Source organism: Procambarus clarkii, chromosome 21 (genome assembly GCF_040958095.1).
Source record: "Procambarus clarkii isolate CNS0578487 chromosome 21, FALCON_Pclarkii_2.0, whole genome shotgun sequence".
NCBI classification, from domain to species: Eukaryota; Metazoa; Arthropoda; class Malacostraca; order Decapoda; family Cambaridae; genus Procambarus; species Procambarus clarkii.
In genome coordinates, this window is record NC_091170.1 from 27,766,834 (window position 1) to 27,784,756 (window position 17,923).

At 41.3% G+C, this 17,923-nt stretch overlaps 3 protein-coding genes across 3 annotated transcripts in view; 2 read left to right on the top strand and 1 right to left on the bottom strand.

Annotated features, from left to right (window-relative positions):
- LOC123748238 (uncharacterized) overlaps positions 1 to 17,923 on the bottom strand; it is a 121,943-nt gene that overhangs the window by 9,893 nt on the left and 94,127 nt on the right. The window lies entirely within an intron of this gene.
- LOC123748239 (uncharacterized kinase-like protein D1044.1) lies at positions 1,883 to 8,741 on the top strand. Its single transcript, XM_045730431.2, has 3 exons — positions 1,883 to 2,065; positions 5,986 to 6,781; positions 8,234 to 8,741. Exons 1-3 carry the CDS (start codon positions 2,053 to 2,055, stop codon positions 8,691 to 8,693), a joined length of 1,269 nt encoding a protein of 422 aa, XP_045586387.2. The 5' UTR covers positions 1,883 to 2,052; the 3' UTR covers positions 8,694 to 8,741.
- LOC123748234 (uncharacterized) lies at positions 14,523 to 17,638 on the top strand. Its single transcript, XM_045730423.2, has 2 exons — positions 14,523 to 15,031; positions 16,913 to 17,638. Exons 1-2 carry the CDS (start codon positions 14,616 to 14,618, stop codon positions 17,370 to 17,372), a joined length of 876 nt encoding a protein of 291 aa, XP_045586379.2. The 5' UTR covers positions 14,523 to 14,615; the 3' UTR covers positions 17,373 to 17,638.

Genomic DNA, 17,923 nt, shown 5'->3' on the forward strand with positions numbered 1-17,923 from the left:
TATATATATATATATATATATATATATATATATATATATATATATTTATATATATATATATATATATATATATATATATATATATATATATATATATGTGTGTGTGTGTATATATATATATATATATATATATATATATATATATATATATATATATATATATATATATATATATATATATATATATATATATATATATATATATATATATATACGTGCACACTCACGCAGATACACCCACACATACTCCCACATTCACATACACACACACACACAGGGGCCTCGTAGCCTGGTGGATAGCGCGCAGGACTCGTAATTCTGTGGCGCGGGTTCGATTCCCGCACGAGGCAGAAACAAATGGGCAAAGTTTCTTTCACCCTAAGTGCCCCTGTTACCTAGCAGTAAATAGGTACCTGGGAGTTAGTCAGCTGTCACTGGCTGCTTCCTGGGGTGTGTGGTGTGGGAAAAAAAAAAGTAGTTAGTAAACAGTTGATTGACAGTTGAGAGGCGGGCCGAAAGAGCAAAGCTCAACCCCCGCAAAAACACAACTAGTAAACACAACTAGTAAACACACACACACACTGGCGCGCGCACGAGTACGTATACAAATGTACAAACAAGCACACCCAAAATACATGCTCACATATACGCACGTACACTCACGTACATAGAAGCACACAAAGAGACATGCACACATACGCACGCACACGCAAATATAAACACATAACACACACGCACATACATAAATGCACACACAAAATGTCGTTGACCAGAATAAAAAAATCCTGAAGTATGGGACGAGAAGACTCAGAGCTCAGAGGTATAAGGAATAACTACATACACGACCAGATAGTGTTGGAAAAGGAAGCCAGTATCCCTGAATACAAATGCCTCGCTTATATTATCAAGAGAGAAAATATCAGAATACGTCTCATTTACACGAACAAACTGGAAACCCGTTTATTCCAATGAGAAATATTGACTTTACAATGTACATTATGATTTAGTGATGTAATGAATTATGAAGTGAGATGAAGATAATATCCAAAAAGAGCTTTAGCTGTATGAAACAATAGCGAAAAAAGAAGCAGTTCCCAAAAGCTCAATTCCAGTCCCCAAAAGTACATCTAGGTGAAAATATACATATCACACCACATGTAAAAGATGATGAATGACAAATGATCGACAGCGTGTTTACTATGGTGGACAAAGACGTCAACCTTGTTTACTCTAAGAAAAACAAGTCAACGACGGAAGATGTTTACTGTGGGGGGAAGAAAAGCAAGTAGACAAGGCCAGTGTCTTTGCTATGGGAAGAGACAGAGCTGAAGGACACAAGTGCAGCATCATATATACATGAATCAGCGAGATTAAAGACAGTGTGTTCACACACACGCGAGAAGCAGGCATGTGTAAATTTGAGTAGTTAGTGACAACCGTACGAGCCATATTGACAGTAGGTACTTTCTCTACCATATGAGCAATAGTGACAATAGGTACTTCCTCTATTTTACATGTTATTTGGACAGACGATACTATCTTTACCATGTTCCATGTGAACCAAAAGTACAATATCTACTATGTACCATATAGGCCATATGTATAATGACTGCCATATACCTTAATATTCGTAGGTACAAACTCCACCAAGTATCACGTTGGCCCTACTAAAATGCCTACACTGCATCATATGGGTCGTAGATACTATCTCTGTTTACCAATGAGTCATAACCCATGTGTTTGCTGGAAGACTTCACTTGAGCAGGGGCGGGAGAGAGGCACAATATGGCACCCATCAACAAGGTTTACCTGTGTATTACACCTAAGGTGAAATAACAAATTAACTTTGTATTGTAGTTACGACTACGAAATAGACGGTAGCAAGCAGTCGCGCGGTTCTTTAAGCTGATAAGTTGCTTGGCTGAAGAGTTGGGACACACTTCTAGCCAACGCATCTCTCCGTCTCTCACCCGGTCTATTCTCGCTGATCATTCGCTACCAAGCCTCCGCTCCCTTCACATCAACCTCCAGCTCCGCGGCTCCACCTCCGGCATGACTAATAACAGTAAGCAGTTACATGTGCATGCAGTATACATATCCGCCTATTGTTCTAAAATGAAACTAAATTATTAAGTAAACTTTTGTATTGTAGAATTTGGACAAACCAGAAATGATCACAATCACGAAACTGCTCAGATATATATTATTTTTCCATCTGTGATATTTTTGGGGAATATTTACATATATATTTATGTTTCGAATATAACGAGGACGAAGCCGAAAGACGAGATGTTGTGAGAGGAAACGGTCTGACTTGCAGGGCTGGGCCGCCTCTCAATAATACCAATAATAATAATAATAATAATAATAATAATAATAATAATAATAATAATAATAATAATAATAATAATAATAATAATAATAATAATAATAATAATAGTTTTTCAGGTAGAAGTACATACTTACAAAGTAAGGTACAGACGTAATGTTCGATTTCTAGATCGAGCTTGTGTGTACTATGCCTGAAGCCACTAATAAGCATAGCGTTTCGGGCAATCTCAAGAAATCTTCAGAACGATGAAATCTTGACATTGTAACTTTCACCTCTTGTTTTCATAATGACTGAATCATCGTACTTGATTTGGGCTTTAATTTGCCCTCTGTTCCTCATTAATATATCACTTTTAACTTCCTCACTTCTTTTCTTTGATGTCTATTTATTTATGTATTCATATCTCATTTATTATCTTTCTCTCTATCTGTCGATCTTTCTGCGTCCCTCTCTCCTTCTCTCTGAACTAAGACTAAAAAGATCAGTAGCGGAAAGACCTTTCCTGAAACCATGTTGTCGACTGCCTTTGTTTATATATCAGATTTACGTACGTCCAATTCTTTCTCTTTATACATAATCCGCTTTATTGGTCAAAAGAAAGAGAGAAAGCAAAGAAGAAGAGAACGCAGACAAGCTCTGGCCTCAGTATAATGGCCTTGAGAGTCCATCACACTTGAGAAGACATGATAAGTAAAACGTTCTCAGTGTTAGTGTGCACATTTAGGGTGTGCTTGCAGGGTCGAGCTAGGCTCTTAGCAACGCCTTCTAAACGTTCTTGGATTAATGCAATAATTCATTTCTCACGCTTTTATCATATTTATATTTAGAACTTTAAATCGAATTAGCTTCAACGACTGCTGCGTCTAACCTGTTAACCTTATTGACAGCTCAGGCACTGAAAAAGGGTATTTCTGACGTCCATATATGTCTCATTTGCATTTCCTGTTTCCATCTATGACCCCTTGTTCTACTTTTACTAGTTTTGAACAATGCTGCTTTGTCTACTTTACCAATTTCCCTTAGTATATTGCAGGATATTATATCCCCTCCGATCTCTTTTTTCCTCTGGTGTAGTAAGGTCTAGTTCCCTCAGTCTTTCCTCATACCTTAAGCCCTTCAGCTCATGAACGAGCCTTGTTGAATATCTCTGGAATTTTTCTAATTTCTTCTTGTCCTTTTACAGGTAAGGGTTCCATGCTGGGGATGCATATTAAAATTTGGGTGTTTCACGTGACACAACACAAATACATACACGTGCGCAAGCACACACACACACACACACACACACACACACACACACACACACACACACACACACACACACACACACACACACACACACACACACATATGCACTCTCTCTTTCTCACTCTCTCTCTCTCTCTCTCTCTCTCTCTCTCTCCCTCTCTCTCTCTCTCTCTCTCTCTCTCTCTCTCTCTCTCTCACTCTCTCTTTCTCCTTCCCTCGTAATATTCATATATATTTTCCGTGTCTCAGGGCCACAGAGGGAGCTGCGTCACAATTACTCAAACATTACCAAGATGTATGGCATAGAAGTAAACAATAATGATAAATGAGGGAAAGGATTCATAGAGAGAAGTGAGTAATGGAGACGCCCAGATTGATGGATAGGGAGACATGAGAGTCGGGAAAGTGAGAATGAATGCAAAAGAGGAATGAATGAGAAGAGTGAGAATATAACAGGACATAAGGAGGAACGAATATATCTATATCCTTATTCCTCTAATATTTTCATAATCCCTCCCCCAATCTCCCCTTACTTCTTACTGCAATTTCCCCTCCCACTTGTGTTCCAATCTTCGCAATTTTCTTTTCTTTCGGTCTTCTTTCCTTACACTGTGTAAGGAAAGAAGCACTATCTCCACTCCGGTTCTTTTCCTCCCCCATCCAATTCCTTTTCTCCTTTCTTTGTTTCCTATCCATAACACACTGCCCGGTTCCCCACAGTTTGTCACTATTACCACAACTTGTGAGCTGAGAAGCCTCTGCGACACCTTACATCCGCCAGCCTCGGACTGTAGAATTGTTTTGGCAATTCTGTGTCGGAAGCTCTCACGATCGGGATAGTTCGCGGTGAATTTGTTAGAATAGTTTCGCGGCGTGAGTATGTTTCTGCGGACGATGATAGTGCAGGAGTGATGGTGAAATTAAAACTTTTAATTGGCTTAAAAATAATTCAGAATACAGGAAAATACACAGATGACCAGCCGGAAATGTATCATGCCTTCCAGCCTCAAGCTTGACAGTGTGCTGCCGGGCGTGACTTTCAGTGCAAGCCATGAGTGAGGAATGAGCCCTTCCGTTGATGATACGAAGATGATCGCATGATTGGAGAGGTGTTGCATCAGCGGCCGAATGCTTGAAGAGTTTTCCAGAACATCGGGCAGGAATTTATCTTTTAAGACAAATCTGCGATGGGCGTGTAGGACACCGGATGTCGATTGTTTAGATCCCCAGGAAGAGAGGACACTAGGTAGAGCAAACGTCACCGGATGAGGACGAACTGTCGTCATCGCAGTAAAGCACTTCAAGGTCTATAGTGAAAGCGTCAGAACATGGAGGAGGCGCCGAGGTAATCTGGCTCAGGAGTATAAGGAGCAAGCCCCATGGCCAACAGTCGCGGACTTGGAGACGGGAATGAATATATGTGGGCAAGAGGGATGAGATGGGGAAGAAGGGGGGGGGAGGGATGGGTATGGCATGTGCTTGTTGGGCGGGAGGAGACGGAGGAAGGGTGTGTGTGTGTGGGTACGAAGGGAGGAGCCGGAGCCGGGGGGGCGGGGGAAAGGTTATATGTGGGCAGGAGTTGAAGGGATGAGGGTAGGGGGTGTGTGATCACAGAGGAGATGGTGAACTGGCATGTGTAATAGGATTAGATGGGGGTGATTGTTAAAGGAAATGGAGAATATTTATGTGGGGTATCGGGAGGATGTGTTGTGGGACATGGGGAAGATGTGGAGTGGGAGATGTTGATGGTGAGTGAGGAAAATGTTGATAATGGGAAGATGTATTCAGAGATGAAGACTGATATTATTGAAGATTGTTACAGTGTTGGGGTATGGGAAGGGTGTGTGTGAAGAGAGACATGAAGGGCGTGTGTGTATATATATATATATATATATATATATATATATATATATATATATATATATATATATATATATATATATATATATATATATATATATATACATATACATACATATATATATATATATATATATATATATATATATATATATATATATATATATATATATATATATATATATATATATATATAGAACCCCATATATATATATGTACCATACAATGCCTAGGATACGTTTGGTTTGGCCTAGATAGGTTAGATTAGTTTTGATATCGTTCTTTGTGTGGTTCCATATGCGGACTTCGCCTTGCCAGCATTCAATACAACACAATGCGGACTGATATTTAATGTAATTGTCTATGTACTACCATTATGGACGACGGGCTGCCCGAGAGGTGATTATACATGTATCCCCCGAGCTTTGATAGTTGAGGAAATATATAGAAATAAGCACACAATATATTCCTGGATTATTAAGAGGTATTTACTAGGCAGAGTGATTGAAATATAAAGAGTAAATATAAATTAATTTTGTTTATAGATTTGAAAACGAAGGAGAGTACGACTCCACATAGCCTGGTGACCGAGGACCACGTGAAGAAGGCGCTGCTGGCGGACAAAGGTAGCGACGCTCTTCTGGAGTCGTGGGTGATGGAGGACTTCACCAAACAGGGCGACAACTACGCTTGCGTCGTCAGCAGCGTCAGGGTCAAGTTCTCCCTGCATGGAGATATCTCGGAAGTGGTCTACATAGTGAAGCTCAACCCCTGCAGGAACATTGAAGCAGTCGAACATATAACTCGCTTGTTATTTTCAAAAGAGGCGAAATTCTACCTCAATCTGGCATCTCTTATGAGCGCAGAGCTGACTGCCATTGGGCACGAACCTCTGAGAATTCCTGTTTGCTTCCACGGTTCACTGGAGAGTGGTCATGAGATCCTTTTCCTGAAAGATCTTCGCCCTCGAGGGTTCAAGATGTTTGACCGTAGGAAAGGCCTGGACGTTGCACACACAACTCTAATATTACAGGAACTGGCCAGATTCCACGCTTCCTCTGTTCTGCTGGAGGCCAAGTGCCCTGGCGGCGACCTCTCCCTCCAGCACGATTACCTCTTAGGAGACTGGACCACCGCTGATAACATGCCCGCTCTGTTTGACAGATACCTGGAAAATGCCATACAAATGTTGAATAAAGTCGGTGGATACAAAAGAGCAACAACCTGGATTGAAAGTCTACGGGGAAAGGTCAAAGATATTTTTGAGGAGCAGCTGGGAAGCAGGGGCAAATTTATCGTTGTGTGTCATGGTGACTGTTGGAACAACAACGTCCTCTTCAGGTAGGTTTCTGAGCTGCTTTTTGTATGTGCCTGATTTGTATGAACCTGATTTCATCTCTATTTCAGACTTGACCTCATGAAAAACGCGAATGCGAAACACTATCGACGCTGATATTTCTTAAAGTAGTGCACTAGGACTGACCCCGATTAGCTATATGACATTCCTATATGGCCCCTCTCTCTCCCTCTGACACACGCCATATGGAAAAGTTTGGTGAGGCTAGCTCCAAACCTCTGGCCTCCAGCCTCAGACAGACAAAACAAACATACAAATATATAGGACTTAAGATCGGACTTGTTAAATATGAGGCCGTCACTTTCCCAGGCCCCTGGGCTGGACGGTAGAGCGACGGTCTCGCTTCGTGCAGGTCGACGTTCAATCCTCGACGGTCCAAGTGGTTGGGCACCATTCCTTCTCCTTGTCCCACCCCAAATCCTTATCCTGACCCCTTCCAAGTGCTATATAGTCGCAATGGGTGGGCGCTTTCTCCTCATAGTTCCCTTCCCTTTTCCCAGATTGAAGTTTAAACTCGATGTTCCAAAAATAGTGAAAGGTTATACCATCAATATTGTGAGTTGCCGCTCATATGTCATGAAGGAAAGTGTTAATAACCGCCAGGTACCGCCAGGGGGCTTCAGAGAAAGATATTAATCATTGATCAGCAACTATCCAACTTCCTCAGACTTGGACTGGACGGTAGAGAAAATATTTCGCTTCTTGCAGCTCAGCGTTCAATCGCCGACAGTCCAAGTGGTTTGGCACATTTATTATTCTCTGCCCTGTCCTAAATTATCATTCCTACCAAGTGACACATAATCATAATGACTTAGCGCTTTCTCCTAAAAATTACCTGATCTTACTTTCTTGTATATAAGGTTTACTTGTTGTATATATGGAAACAATATATATATAATCTACTCCATAGTGAAATAAAGTATAAGAAACTGAAGTAATGTCTTCTCCCAGACAAAATAACATAGGCTAAAAACCCTCACTTGTGTACATGTGAAATTTATGCAAGGAACTCACACCACGTCCCTCGTACTCTCCTGAGTGCTTTATCAAGACCCCGAGTGTGTGACTAGGACGAGACTCACATCTCAACGTTCAACGAAGATGCCATCCTGGGGCCAGTCTTCTTAGTCCATAGACCCAGGATAACAGCCTCACTAGACGTTGAGATGCAAGTCTCTTCCAAATCACACACTCAGACCTTGATAAAGCACTCAGGAGAGGGCGAAGAACTTGGTGCAAATTCCCCGTACATAAACTTCACATATACACTAGTTTGGGCCCTGATCACTAGTTATATTATTACCAATATCAGATTATTACAGTAACTTGTTCCTTGTTGGTGTTTCTGGTGTGTGTTTGCTACATAGGGAACCTCAAGCGTTAACTCCACAGTGAAATGTAAGTTATTAGATGAAAGAGTTATGTTTATTTAACAGGTATGACAATAAAGGGGCTCCAGTCGAGGTGATGCTACTTGACCTGCAAGTGGTCCGCCGGAGCTCCCCAGCTGCCGACATCAACTACCTACTATACACCAGCCTCACAGGGGACATCAGGAAGCCAAACCTAGACACCTTCTTAAGCAAATACTACAACTCATTCCACAGTGTCCTGCAGGAAGCTAAAATGGACATGCCCTTCACGGAGACCTGGCTCCTCCAGGAGTTCCGAGAAAAGAACCTCGTCGGAGCATTATTCGCCATGATGCTGGTGCCTATGGTGCTCTTTGAGCCAGAGGACGTTCCTGACATGTCAGGAGATGATAAGAGTGACTTAGAGGATATAATGAACGATTTCATGAAGAAGGGGCTGGAGATGATCGACACGAATCCTCTGATGAAGCCAAGGTTCTTAGCTGTGTTTGATGAAATGATGGAAGTGGGTATTATTCCCTAAGCTGCTACATAGTGACATACAATAAAGAATTACTGATTTACGAATTAACACATTTGTATCTTTTACCCCCCAAAATAGTATCGAGAGAAATTTGATGTTTCATAAAGAGTGATGGGTTGGAGATTAATCATGCCGTGCTAAACAGGTGTATGAATGCCTGTGATTTTCATGCTTGAGATGAAGAGATAATTATTAGAACTTTACACTAATCTCCCCTGCACTAATCTTATATCTCCTTCCCAGGTGCTGTATAGTCGGATTGGCTTAGTGCTCTCTCCTTAAATCTATCTAACTCTCTCTCCCCCATACAATCACTACTCTCCCCCACACAAACAACGCTCAACTCAACGCCACAACACAGGGCCAATTAAACATACACCACAACACTTAGAATAATTCGACTCTATTGATTCTTCGTCATCACCACATTTCCCACTATCCCAACTCACGTCCCAGTACTCCCCATCCCCACTATCCCACCACACATCCCAGTACTCCCCATCCCCACTATCCCACCTCACGTCCCAGTACTCCCCATCCCCACTATCCCACCTCACATCCCAGTACTCCCCATCCCCACTATCCCACCTCACGTCCCAGTACTCCCCATCTCCACTATCCCACCACACATCCAAGTACTCCCCATCCTCACTATCCCACCACACATCCCAGTGCGCTACACCAGACCGTGTTATAACTGCCTCTTATCTGTATAATGTAAGAGATAAGTTAAGAACTGACAATCATCATGATATTCGAGGACGAGGCTTTTTATAGCATGTCTTTCATCATTAGTATATATGGACCATAATATTTGAGCACAGTGAACGGGGAACACATTTTGAGAAGGTAAGTGGTCTGTTGGAGGGACTGAGAGCAAACAACGACAGGCTAGAGGCAGCAACTGAAAACGAATAACGGATCTCGCTTTAATTGTGATTATCCTGTGGCCTTCTCTCCCTCGCAGCCCAACACTGACCACTCTTACCTTCACTACCGTTCACTCTACCTCATCCCTCTTTCTGCCTCACGTACCCAAGCAGACCATCCTACCATTCCACCCTCTACCACTCCAAAACAAGGGATACAACACATGTCTGCACTCTCAACCACACAGAACTTTGTTGCGCTGCAAAATAACTTCTACCCCGCAGAAAAGCAAACCCTCTCCCACAGACAGCCATACACACTCCCACAGAAAGCCAAACACACTCCCAAAGAAAGCCAAACACACTCCCACAGAAAGCCAAACACACTCCCAAAGAAAGCCAAACACACTCCCAAAGAAAGCCAAACACTCTCCCATAGACCGCCAAACATCCTCCTACACCAAACAAAGCCATGCAGCATGTCATTCCACTCTGCACCACACAAACTAAGCGCAGTTCAAAACATAAGAACACCGTCTTCCAGACAGAACCAGGCCCGAAATGTTTAAATCCACCCTTTACAAGTCGACCCTTCCAGCTCTGTATGTAAATTGGGCTGAGGTAATATAATAGGAGCATTAGCCTCTTAACAACATCCCTTCCTTACTGATGAGAAAATACCAGATGTGAGACATTAGGAGATACTGCTCAGCCAGCGTGACTACGTAGTTCTTGAAGGGGACACGCGACGGATTTATCAAACGCCGCCCAACCACTTGGAGAATATTATTAGATTATATATACAAGAATTCTATTATATATTATTCAAGAAAATCCTCACTGGTTCGATCCCCGTCCTGTTCCAATGATTTTCGTATTATATATTAATGTAATCTCCAAGTTTTATAATTCCTTTAAATTTTTATTTTCATTGCAAGAAAACAATTAAGAATCATTTGAAAGGTCAAGAATACTGTAAGAATATATTAAGGAAGAATAGAGAATCTGACAATCATTGCGTAAATATTCTCAAGAAAATAAAACATTGGTAATATATTATTTATATTTAAAACTTGTAAACCTGAATGTATGGCAGCAGAATAATAATATATTTTATAAATTGACTAATCCTGTCAGTAAGCAATGAACTCTCTGCTCCTCGAAACAAATACTCAACTGTTTACTTCTCGAAGAACGCACTCTATTGATTCATATTAGAAACAAATCCTCAACAGACTACTCCTTGAGGCAAGTAGTCAACTGACTACTCTCGAAGGAGGTACTCAACAAACAAATCACGGAAACAGGCACTCAACTAACTACTCTTCGATTGAAGTATTCAGCAGACAATTCCTTTGAGCATGTACTCAGCTGAGTACTTCTGGACACAAACACGAAACTGGCTACTCTCGAAGCAAGCAACAGAACAAGCAAGTACTCAAGAAACTACTCAACCCATGCATTCCACAGCCTGTGATTAAGGGGCCACAACGTAGGCACTTAATTGACTATCCCAAGGCTCACTCATTCAACTTCATCCTTGAAGTTACTAGACTGAGCAGCATGACTGAGTAGCATGACTGAGCACAGCTGGAGGAGGGTTCCTGTGCAGCATCACTCTGACCACCTCACACATGATGCTCATCGTGGTGTGCAGGACTACTACGAAACTTCTTTTTTATTTTATTTTATTATCTAAATTTTATATAAATGATCCTTTTTATATGTTAAAATGATAACTTAAAGCTAAAATGATCATGGTATAGCTTAAAGATTTTCCCAATAACTATCTTTTCATCTATGCTTATAACGTGTTAATATATTTATTCTCTTGATAATGAATATGAATAACATCCACAGGAAGCCCAAATGAAAATAAAGTTTAGAAGTTCAAGTTTATATTTATCGGTCTTCGCAAACAAATATTATACGACTACATATTAACGTATATCCCAACTTATCCTAAAGTTATTGTAAATGAACGGTCGAACCTAAAACTAACTGCCATGTGAAAGGTTTATGATGATTCTGATTCTAACTCACGATCGTAAACAAACCGGTCCCTGGCTTAAAGTTGTGAAATAAAACAGGTGGAATATGCAGGTAAGTGTACCTGGGAGACTCCACCAGCTCTCGCCTCACTCCAGCTTCTCCCACTCCTGGTGGACGCTGCTCACCGGATCTCCAGTCCTCTTCACATATCTGCCAGACACGCCTTCCTCGTTGCTTATGTTCTAACTTGGGGTAAGTTTATAAGCTACGCCTCAATACGTGTCTACACCCAACTTCTAAGTACAAGAGTACACTCCTTAGTGTGGGTTGTACACCCGCACTAAGAATTCGTCTTAGTGCTGGTGTACAACCCTTGTCTTAGCTCAACTGTGCACCCAACAGATTCTTCTCCTTCTTCTTCTTTTAAGAAATAGCAGAAGGAAGAGTGATAATTATTAGTTAATTATATTATTATTATAATAATTAATAATTATCACTCCTCCTTCTGCTTGGTGTTGAAGGAGGCCGGCCTCGGGTGAAAAGGGGCTGTGGCGATCTCTGTCTGGAACCCGTAGGTGCGGGACCGGGACGTCCACCACCCGGGGGTCGTGTGACCAAAGTTCTGCTTCACGAGGCTGGGGTCGTTCTTACCCATAATGGGGTGGTTCTTCTCCGGACCCGACCCCGGCGGTCTCCGAGTTTGGAGTCCCTGCGCCATCTTTCACCAACTTCGAAGTCAACTCCGGAGCTCACAGTTCCTGCGACGGTGCTGAAACATATCGTATTGGTGTTTTACCTTTCCATTGGAGACTTCCGGCGCCGCGGAGAAGGAGATCCTGCTGCATGGGTAACAGTTTCTCCTCCGAATCAACCTACCCTGGCTTTGCGCCCTGGTGAGGCCACTCCAGAACGACAACCAGAGCGTAAATCCATAGTCTCCTGAGACTGATGGATGCCTACTACTACTATGCATCCCATACCCATCTTGTGGGCGTTAGTGAAAAGGGTTACAGAGGCACATAATGGGCTCAGGGACTGAACCCCACAATTCATCTAGCTAAGCAAGTTACAGTCTTGATGAGCTAGTTACAAAATTCAATTCACATCGTCACATCACCAATGGGTTCGAGATCGACCACAAGTACAGTTTCTAAATTAAGCAACTGACATATATGGAGAACTAGTGTCACAATTGATATGTTTGTCCTGCACACCGCCCCACATCCAGTGGGCAGCGGTGGATAGGTTACAATCACTTAGTTACTACCTACAGTTACCAAACTGGGAATAACTGGCTAAGATTTCTGGTAGTAGATCATTTTGAATTAAATATTTTACAGGTCTCTGGAACATTTTTTTATAGAATTGTCTGTGAATTAACGTATCTTTTCGCACTCCATCACATAGTGACGGAGGGTGTGCGAATAATTTTGTTGACACAGTTTACATTTGGTCAGGTTTACATCAACAGATAATGAGAATTTCCGAGATACTTGTAACCGAGCAGTAGTAACATCTAGAAGTCTGCTGATGTTATTGGATGATCCATAGATGGAAACCTGTCAAAGTTTATCATAACATTTATATTCATTTTCTTCTAAATTCGATGATAGAAAACGAACTCTTTCACGGGTAACTAAATGATTTGTACTTGAATTTTCTGTTATCCTGGACAGGATGACAATTAGACTTACCGTAGTTCCCCCCTAGGCTAACGTCCATTCATCCTCATAATGGAACCCAAAACAGTCGCCTAACGCATTCTAGCTTCTAGTGCAAGCGTACGTGTCCGTACTTCTCATCTTGCCCGGTAATCGAGCCTGGTACCATTCGGTTGTGTAAGCCGACTGTTTCCCAGTCAGCATTCATTCTTATTTTATGCTTGCTCACTGACTTGTTTCTTAACCACCCTCTTATATAAGGGTGCGATCACTTGCCTGGTTACTGGGTAGACGTGGCCCCGGAATACTGGAGCCTCAGGCAACCTAAATCTAATTTCTAATGATGCTTAGCTTTTTTTTTAGATAAAGAAACAATTACCGTTAGAAATTTCTGGGAGATAAGTACTATAACCCGTTCTTGTGTCACCAGATAGCGGGACGTCTCCAGGGAAACACGGCTTGGGTGCCAGACGGCAGCAGTGTTCAGCAGTTAGCAATTCTCGGCAATCGGGAGAGTACAACTGTGTGCAGTTTTTCATTGGTGTAGTGAGGTCAACAGTCATCAGTGCGTCATAGTAAACATTGTGCAGAGGTCAGCTGTTTGCAGTGGTCAGCCGGGGTCGAGTGTGTGTACATCTGTTTCAAACAAGTTTACAACGCTGCACCTTCGAGGAAGTTGAAAGTAAGTATAATTATTGTTAAAATATTAGCACGACTGGAATTATAGTGCAGTATTTAAAATTTTATTGTTGGCATTCATTGTAGCCATACAAGCATATACTTATATATACTTATGTACACACCAATATATACTCACTTATATATGCTATAGTGCGAGATTCAACACTTGGGCTTCGCTTTCCAATCGCCGTTCATTTCTTACATTAGCATACGAATCTCTTGCTTCTTGCTTCTATGTATGGAGTCAGCCTCACCTTCGTCTACTTTCATTTTATTCCTCTGGATCACAGTCACACACACATGGCTCGTCTCAGTTTTAGCTTCTTCTAATATTTTCTCGTGCTGCTCTTATTCATGCTAAGCACTTTGTTGTTTGCCCATATTTTTAGTTCTTCAAAAAATGTTATGCATGCATGTCTCAATGATGCATTGATCGTCCGATTCCTTTAGTATCCCTCTTGAGAGTCTGTCTGGTACAGCAGCCTTTTTCGTGTGTTCTAATAGATGGCTCCTCTCCTCATCTCAGGTAATCTTCAATTCATCTGGTGCAGCTTGGTTTAACACCAACTGCCTTATTTCAGGCACATCTTTATGTATTGCGAATTGCTCTTCTTCGAATTGAGGCGGGGTTCTTCGAGCATCTGGTTCCTCTCCTCAATGCCAAGCTGGTCAGCGTTGGTGAAGAGTCCCTGAGGACACCGACTTGCTTCTTCATCAACATGGTGGAGGACGAGGAGGTAATCATCTTCAATGACTTACGTCGACGAGGTTTCAAGATGGTTGACCGCAAGATGGGGCTGGACGCGGCGCACACTCTCCTGGTACTTAGGGAAATAGGCCGGCTTCACGCTGTGTCTGTTTTAGTCCAGTCAAAATTAAGAGAATCATTAAACGATAAGTACAATTTCCTAATTAAGGAGCTGAAGGATTCTGAATATTTCTTTATATTTATGGAAACAGCCACACTACGCATGTCTTATATCATGGAGAAAATAGGTGGCTGCCAAAATCTTGTTACCTGGGCTAGAGACTTTGCCCCGAAGTGCAGCAACGCTTACTGGGAGCTGACGAGGAGGAGTGACCCGTTTGATGTTTTGTGCCACGGAGACTGCTGGCTCAACAATTTCCTTTTCAGGTTAGAATTAGTTTTATTTACAGTTTCACATCTTTTAGATGAATGCCCTAATTTTGGGAAAGATATGAAACTATGTTTATCAATAACTGTTTTCTCATAATGGTCACTAAATCCTCTGGCCGAAAAAGTGGAATCACTTAAAATGGATAACCTTTTGTGCAGCTCACGAGTCAGTATCACTGTACCTGAACTGGTCGGTACAGCGGCGGGTATGCTTCTTATATGTTGAAATTGAAATAAGTTTGTTGTGGTATAAATACACACAAAGGGATGAGGTAGCTCAAGCTATTCTCACCCCGTAACTTGCATGGTTTGCCTTCGACCTCTTATGATATAAATATGTCGAGCACTGTTCCATTTTCATATCCCAGCTCTTTGTTCTCATATCCCTTTCAAGGATTATATTACAATGCTTTCTTCTGTTAATTTGTCAACTTTACATCAGCAATTTGAATAATATTAAATTACGTTTTATTAAGCAGCGCATCCAGGTGCCATACAGTCATGCAGACGATGAGTCACAATAACGTGGCTGAAGACTTGATGATCAAACCACACACCAGAATATGAAGAAACGGCGACGTTTCGAACCGTTGTAGACCATTATCAGGTCGATTGTGATACAGTTGCCATACAGTTATATTACACCGAACTTTACCTAGATAGTTACTTGCTAGCATACTCGATCTGTCTTTCCACAACAAATCCTTAGAGTCTTCCCCAACCCAAGTGGAAGGTCGAGGATTTCCGTTTAGTTGACAGAAATGTTAGCAAGTTGAACCGAGCACTACTGAAACGCTTTATGATGCAAAATAATTATTATATCCAACCTTATGACAATGGAATTATTATTTTCAATAACTAATTCCTAAATTTTTATACACATTTCTAGAAGGCTAAAAATTTTGGTATTTCAGATTGTTAACCCGTCCAGATGGTTAACCAATACAGTATCAGCGGTTTTATTAAAAATTAGATTGTCAGCCATTAATCTATATATTCTCCCACCCATCCCCTTCAATACAGAGCTTGCTACAATTTCTATTTATATCGACGGCATTTAATTCTTTTGAGAATTTGCAATTAAATACAGTTAGTAATTTCAGAAATATGTTTAGCAATGAGTGGGTCAGTTAGGCCGTCTAGTCAACCACACCATAAGTTCTCACTTTGTAGTGTTCTATGCCATTTTCCCAATTTCATTCTGGGATTCAATCCCTGTATTTGGGTTTTAGGCAAAGTGCTAGGATGCTCCTCGATTGTCCCAGCAAGTTCTGGACAATCACAGTAGTGGATATTTCCTAATCATAAAATTGGATCCTAAGGCCATCCTAATTTAATTCAATATTAAAATATGTAACATGGACTATCTCTGACTTTCTAGGGTTGTGAGATTTTCTGAGTGTAGTAACTTGTGTTCTACATGTAAGGAACATCAGCACAGGTTTCTCTTCCATTGTCATCGATGTGATATTAATACAAAACCATAAGATCTATTTAATTTTCTTTTTGTTTTGTTTTAATTTTAAATATTCCTTAGTTTTAGTTGTCAAACAATTTGTTTATATTTATTAACAGTAAAAGTGACTCAGGTGGCATGATAGTGGTGTGGTAACGGAAACAAGTAAGATCCGAGAAGTTAACATCAGGCTCGAATAATTTGTTGCCTTAAAAACCCTTTAAATCTTTCATGTAAAATAACCATAAATTCAAAATTTCTCAATAACTAATACAAAATACATTTAAATATACCGACGGAACTCACCCCTTTACCCAGTCAACTCATTTATAAACACCACTCACAGATGATAAATAACTAGATAAAAACAATCTGAATGCATAATTAGCAAACTAATGTGCAAAAATGACATTTATGAACAGGTACAATGAGTGCGGAGCGCCAGTGGACGTCATCCTTCTAGACTTCCAACAATGCTGCCTGACCTCCCCTGGTATTGACCTCAACTTCTTTATGTACTCAAGCTTCGACGGTGCCTACAGGAGGGATAATCTACCCACCTTCTTGAAGGCCTACTACGAGTCCTTCTCCTCGGTGCTGGAGGCGGGTGGGAGCGCCCTGCCCTACAGCAGCGAGGAATTACTTCTGGAGTACCGAAGGAAGAATCTGTTCGGGTTTTTGACGGGGCTATATGTGGTTCCCCTGGCGATGTGCGTTGACGAGAACGTCACAGACCTGAGCGAGGTAATGGATGGAGGCCTCGAAGCCTTCCGGAAGGAAAAGAATGAAAGGTTCATAAGGCAGCTGGAGAACAACCCGCTGCTCAAGACGCGGCTCATTTCCCTATTTGATGATTTGATAGAACACGGCTTAATCCAATAGGTCCGTTGCACGGGTGAAAGTGGATGAGTGAACACAACATAATCCACCAGGTATTTGGGAAGTTTGTCAGAGAAATCAGACATTCGGAAAGCATGGATGAGGTATACTAACAAAAATATAGTTGAAGAGTGTGCTGAATAGAGTTTACCCTAACTTGGAGCTTGTGATGAGGGAGGCTTCCTCTCACAAGGATGGTGTGATGAGTGAAGGTTTCTTTCACAAAGATGGCAACTACCAAATAAATTTAATATTAAAGAAAAATTAAACATGAGTACTAATTTATTATGCACCCCATACTGTTCATGTGAGTAGTGGTTTATTGTGCACCCCATAATCATCTTATGAGTGGTAGTTGATTATGTCCACTATCCTCACCCTGAACTCACCTAGTTGTGCTGCAGGGTGTTCATTTTCGCCTTTTTGGTTCTGCTTTTTTAACCGTTAGTCAATAGGTGTGTAGTGTGTAGAGGTCAATCAGTGTGCAGCCCATAGTCATTATGTGGGTGACATCTCATTCTGTACCTAATGCTCATCTATGAGCGGTAGTTCAT

Coding starts and splice junctions, on each gene's coding strand:
- LOC123748239 (XM_045730431.2), top strand. Junction 6,782..8,233: donor AACAACAACGTCCTCTTCAG/GTAGGTTTCTGA, acceptor TTTATTTAACAG/GTATGACAATAAAGGGGCTC.
- LOC123748234 (XM_045730423.2), top strand. CDS start 14,616: ATGGTGGAGGACGAGGAGGTAATCATCTTCAATGACTTACGTCGACGA. Junction 15,032..16,912: donor CTCAACAATTTCCTTTTCAG/GTTAGAATTAGT, acceptor ATTTATGAACAG/GTACAATGAGTGCGGAGCGC.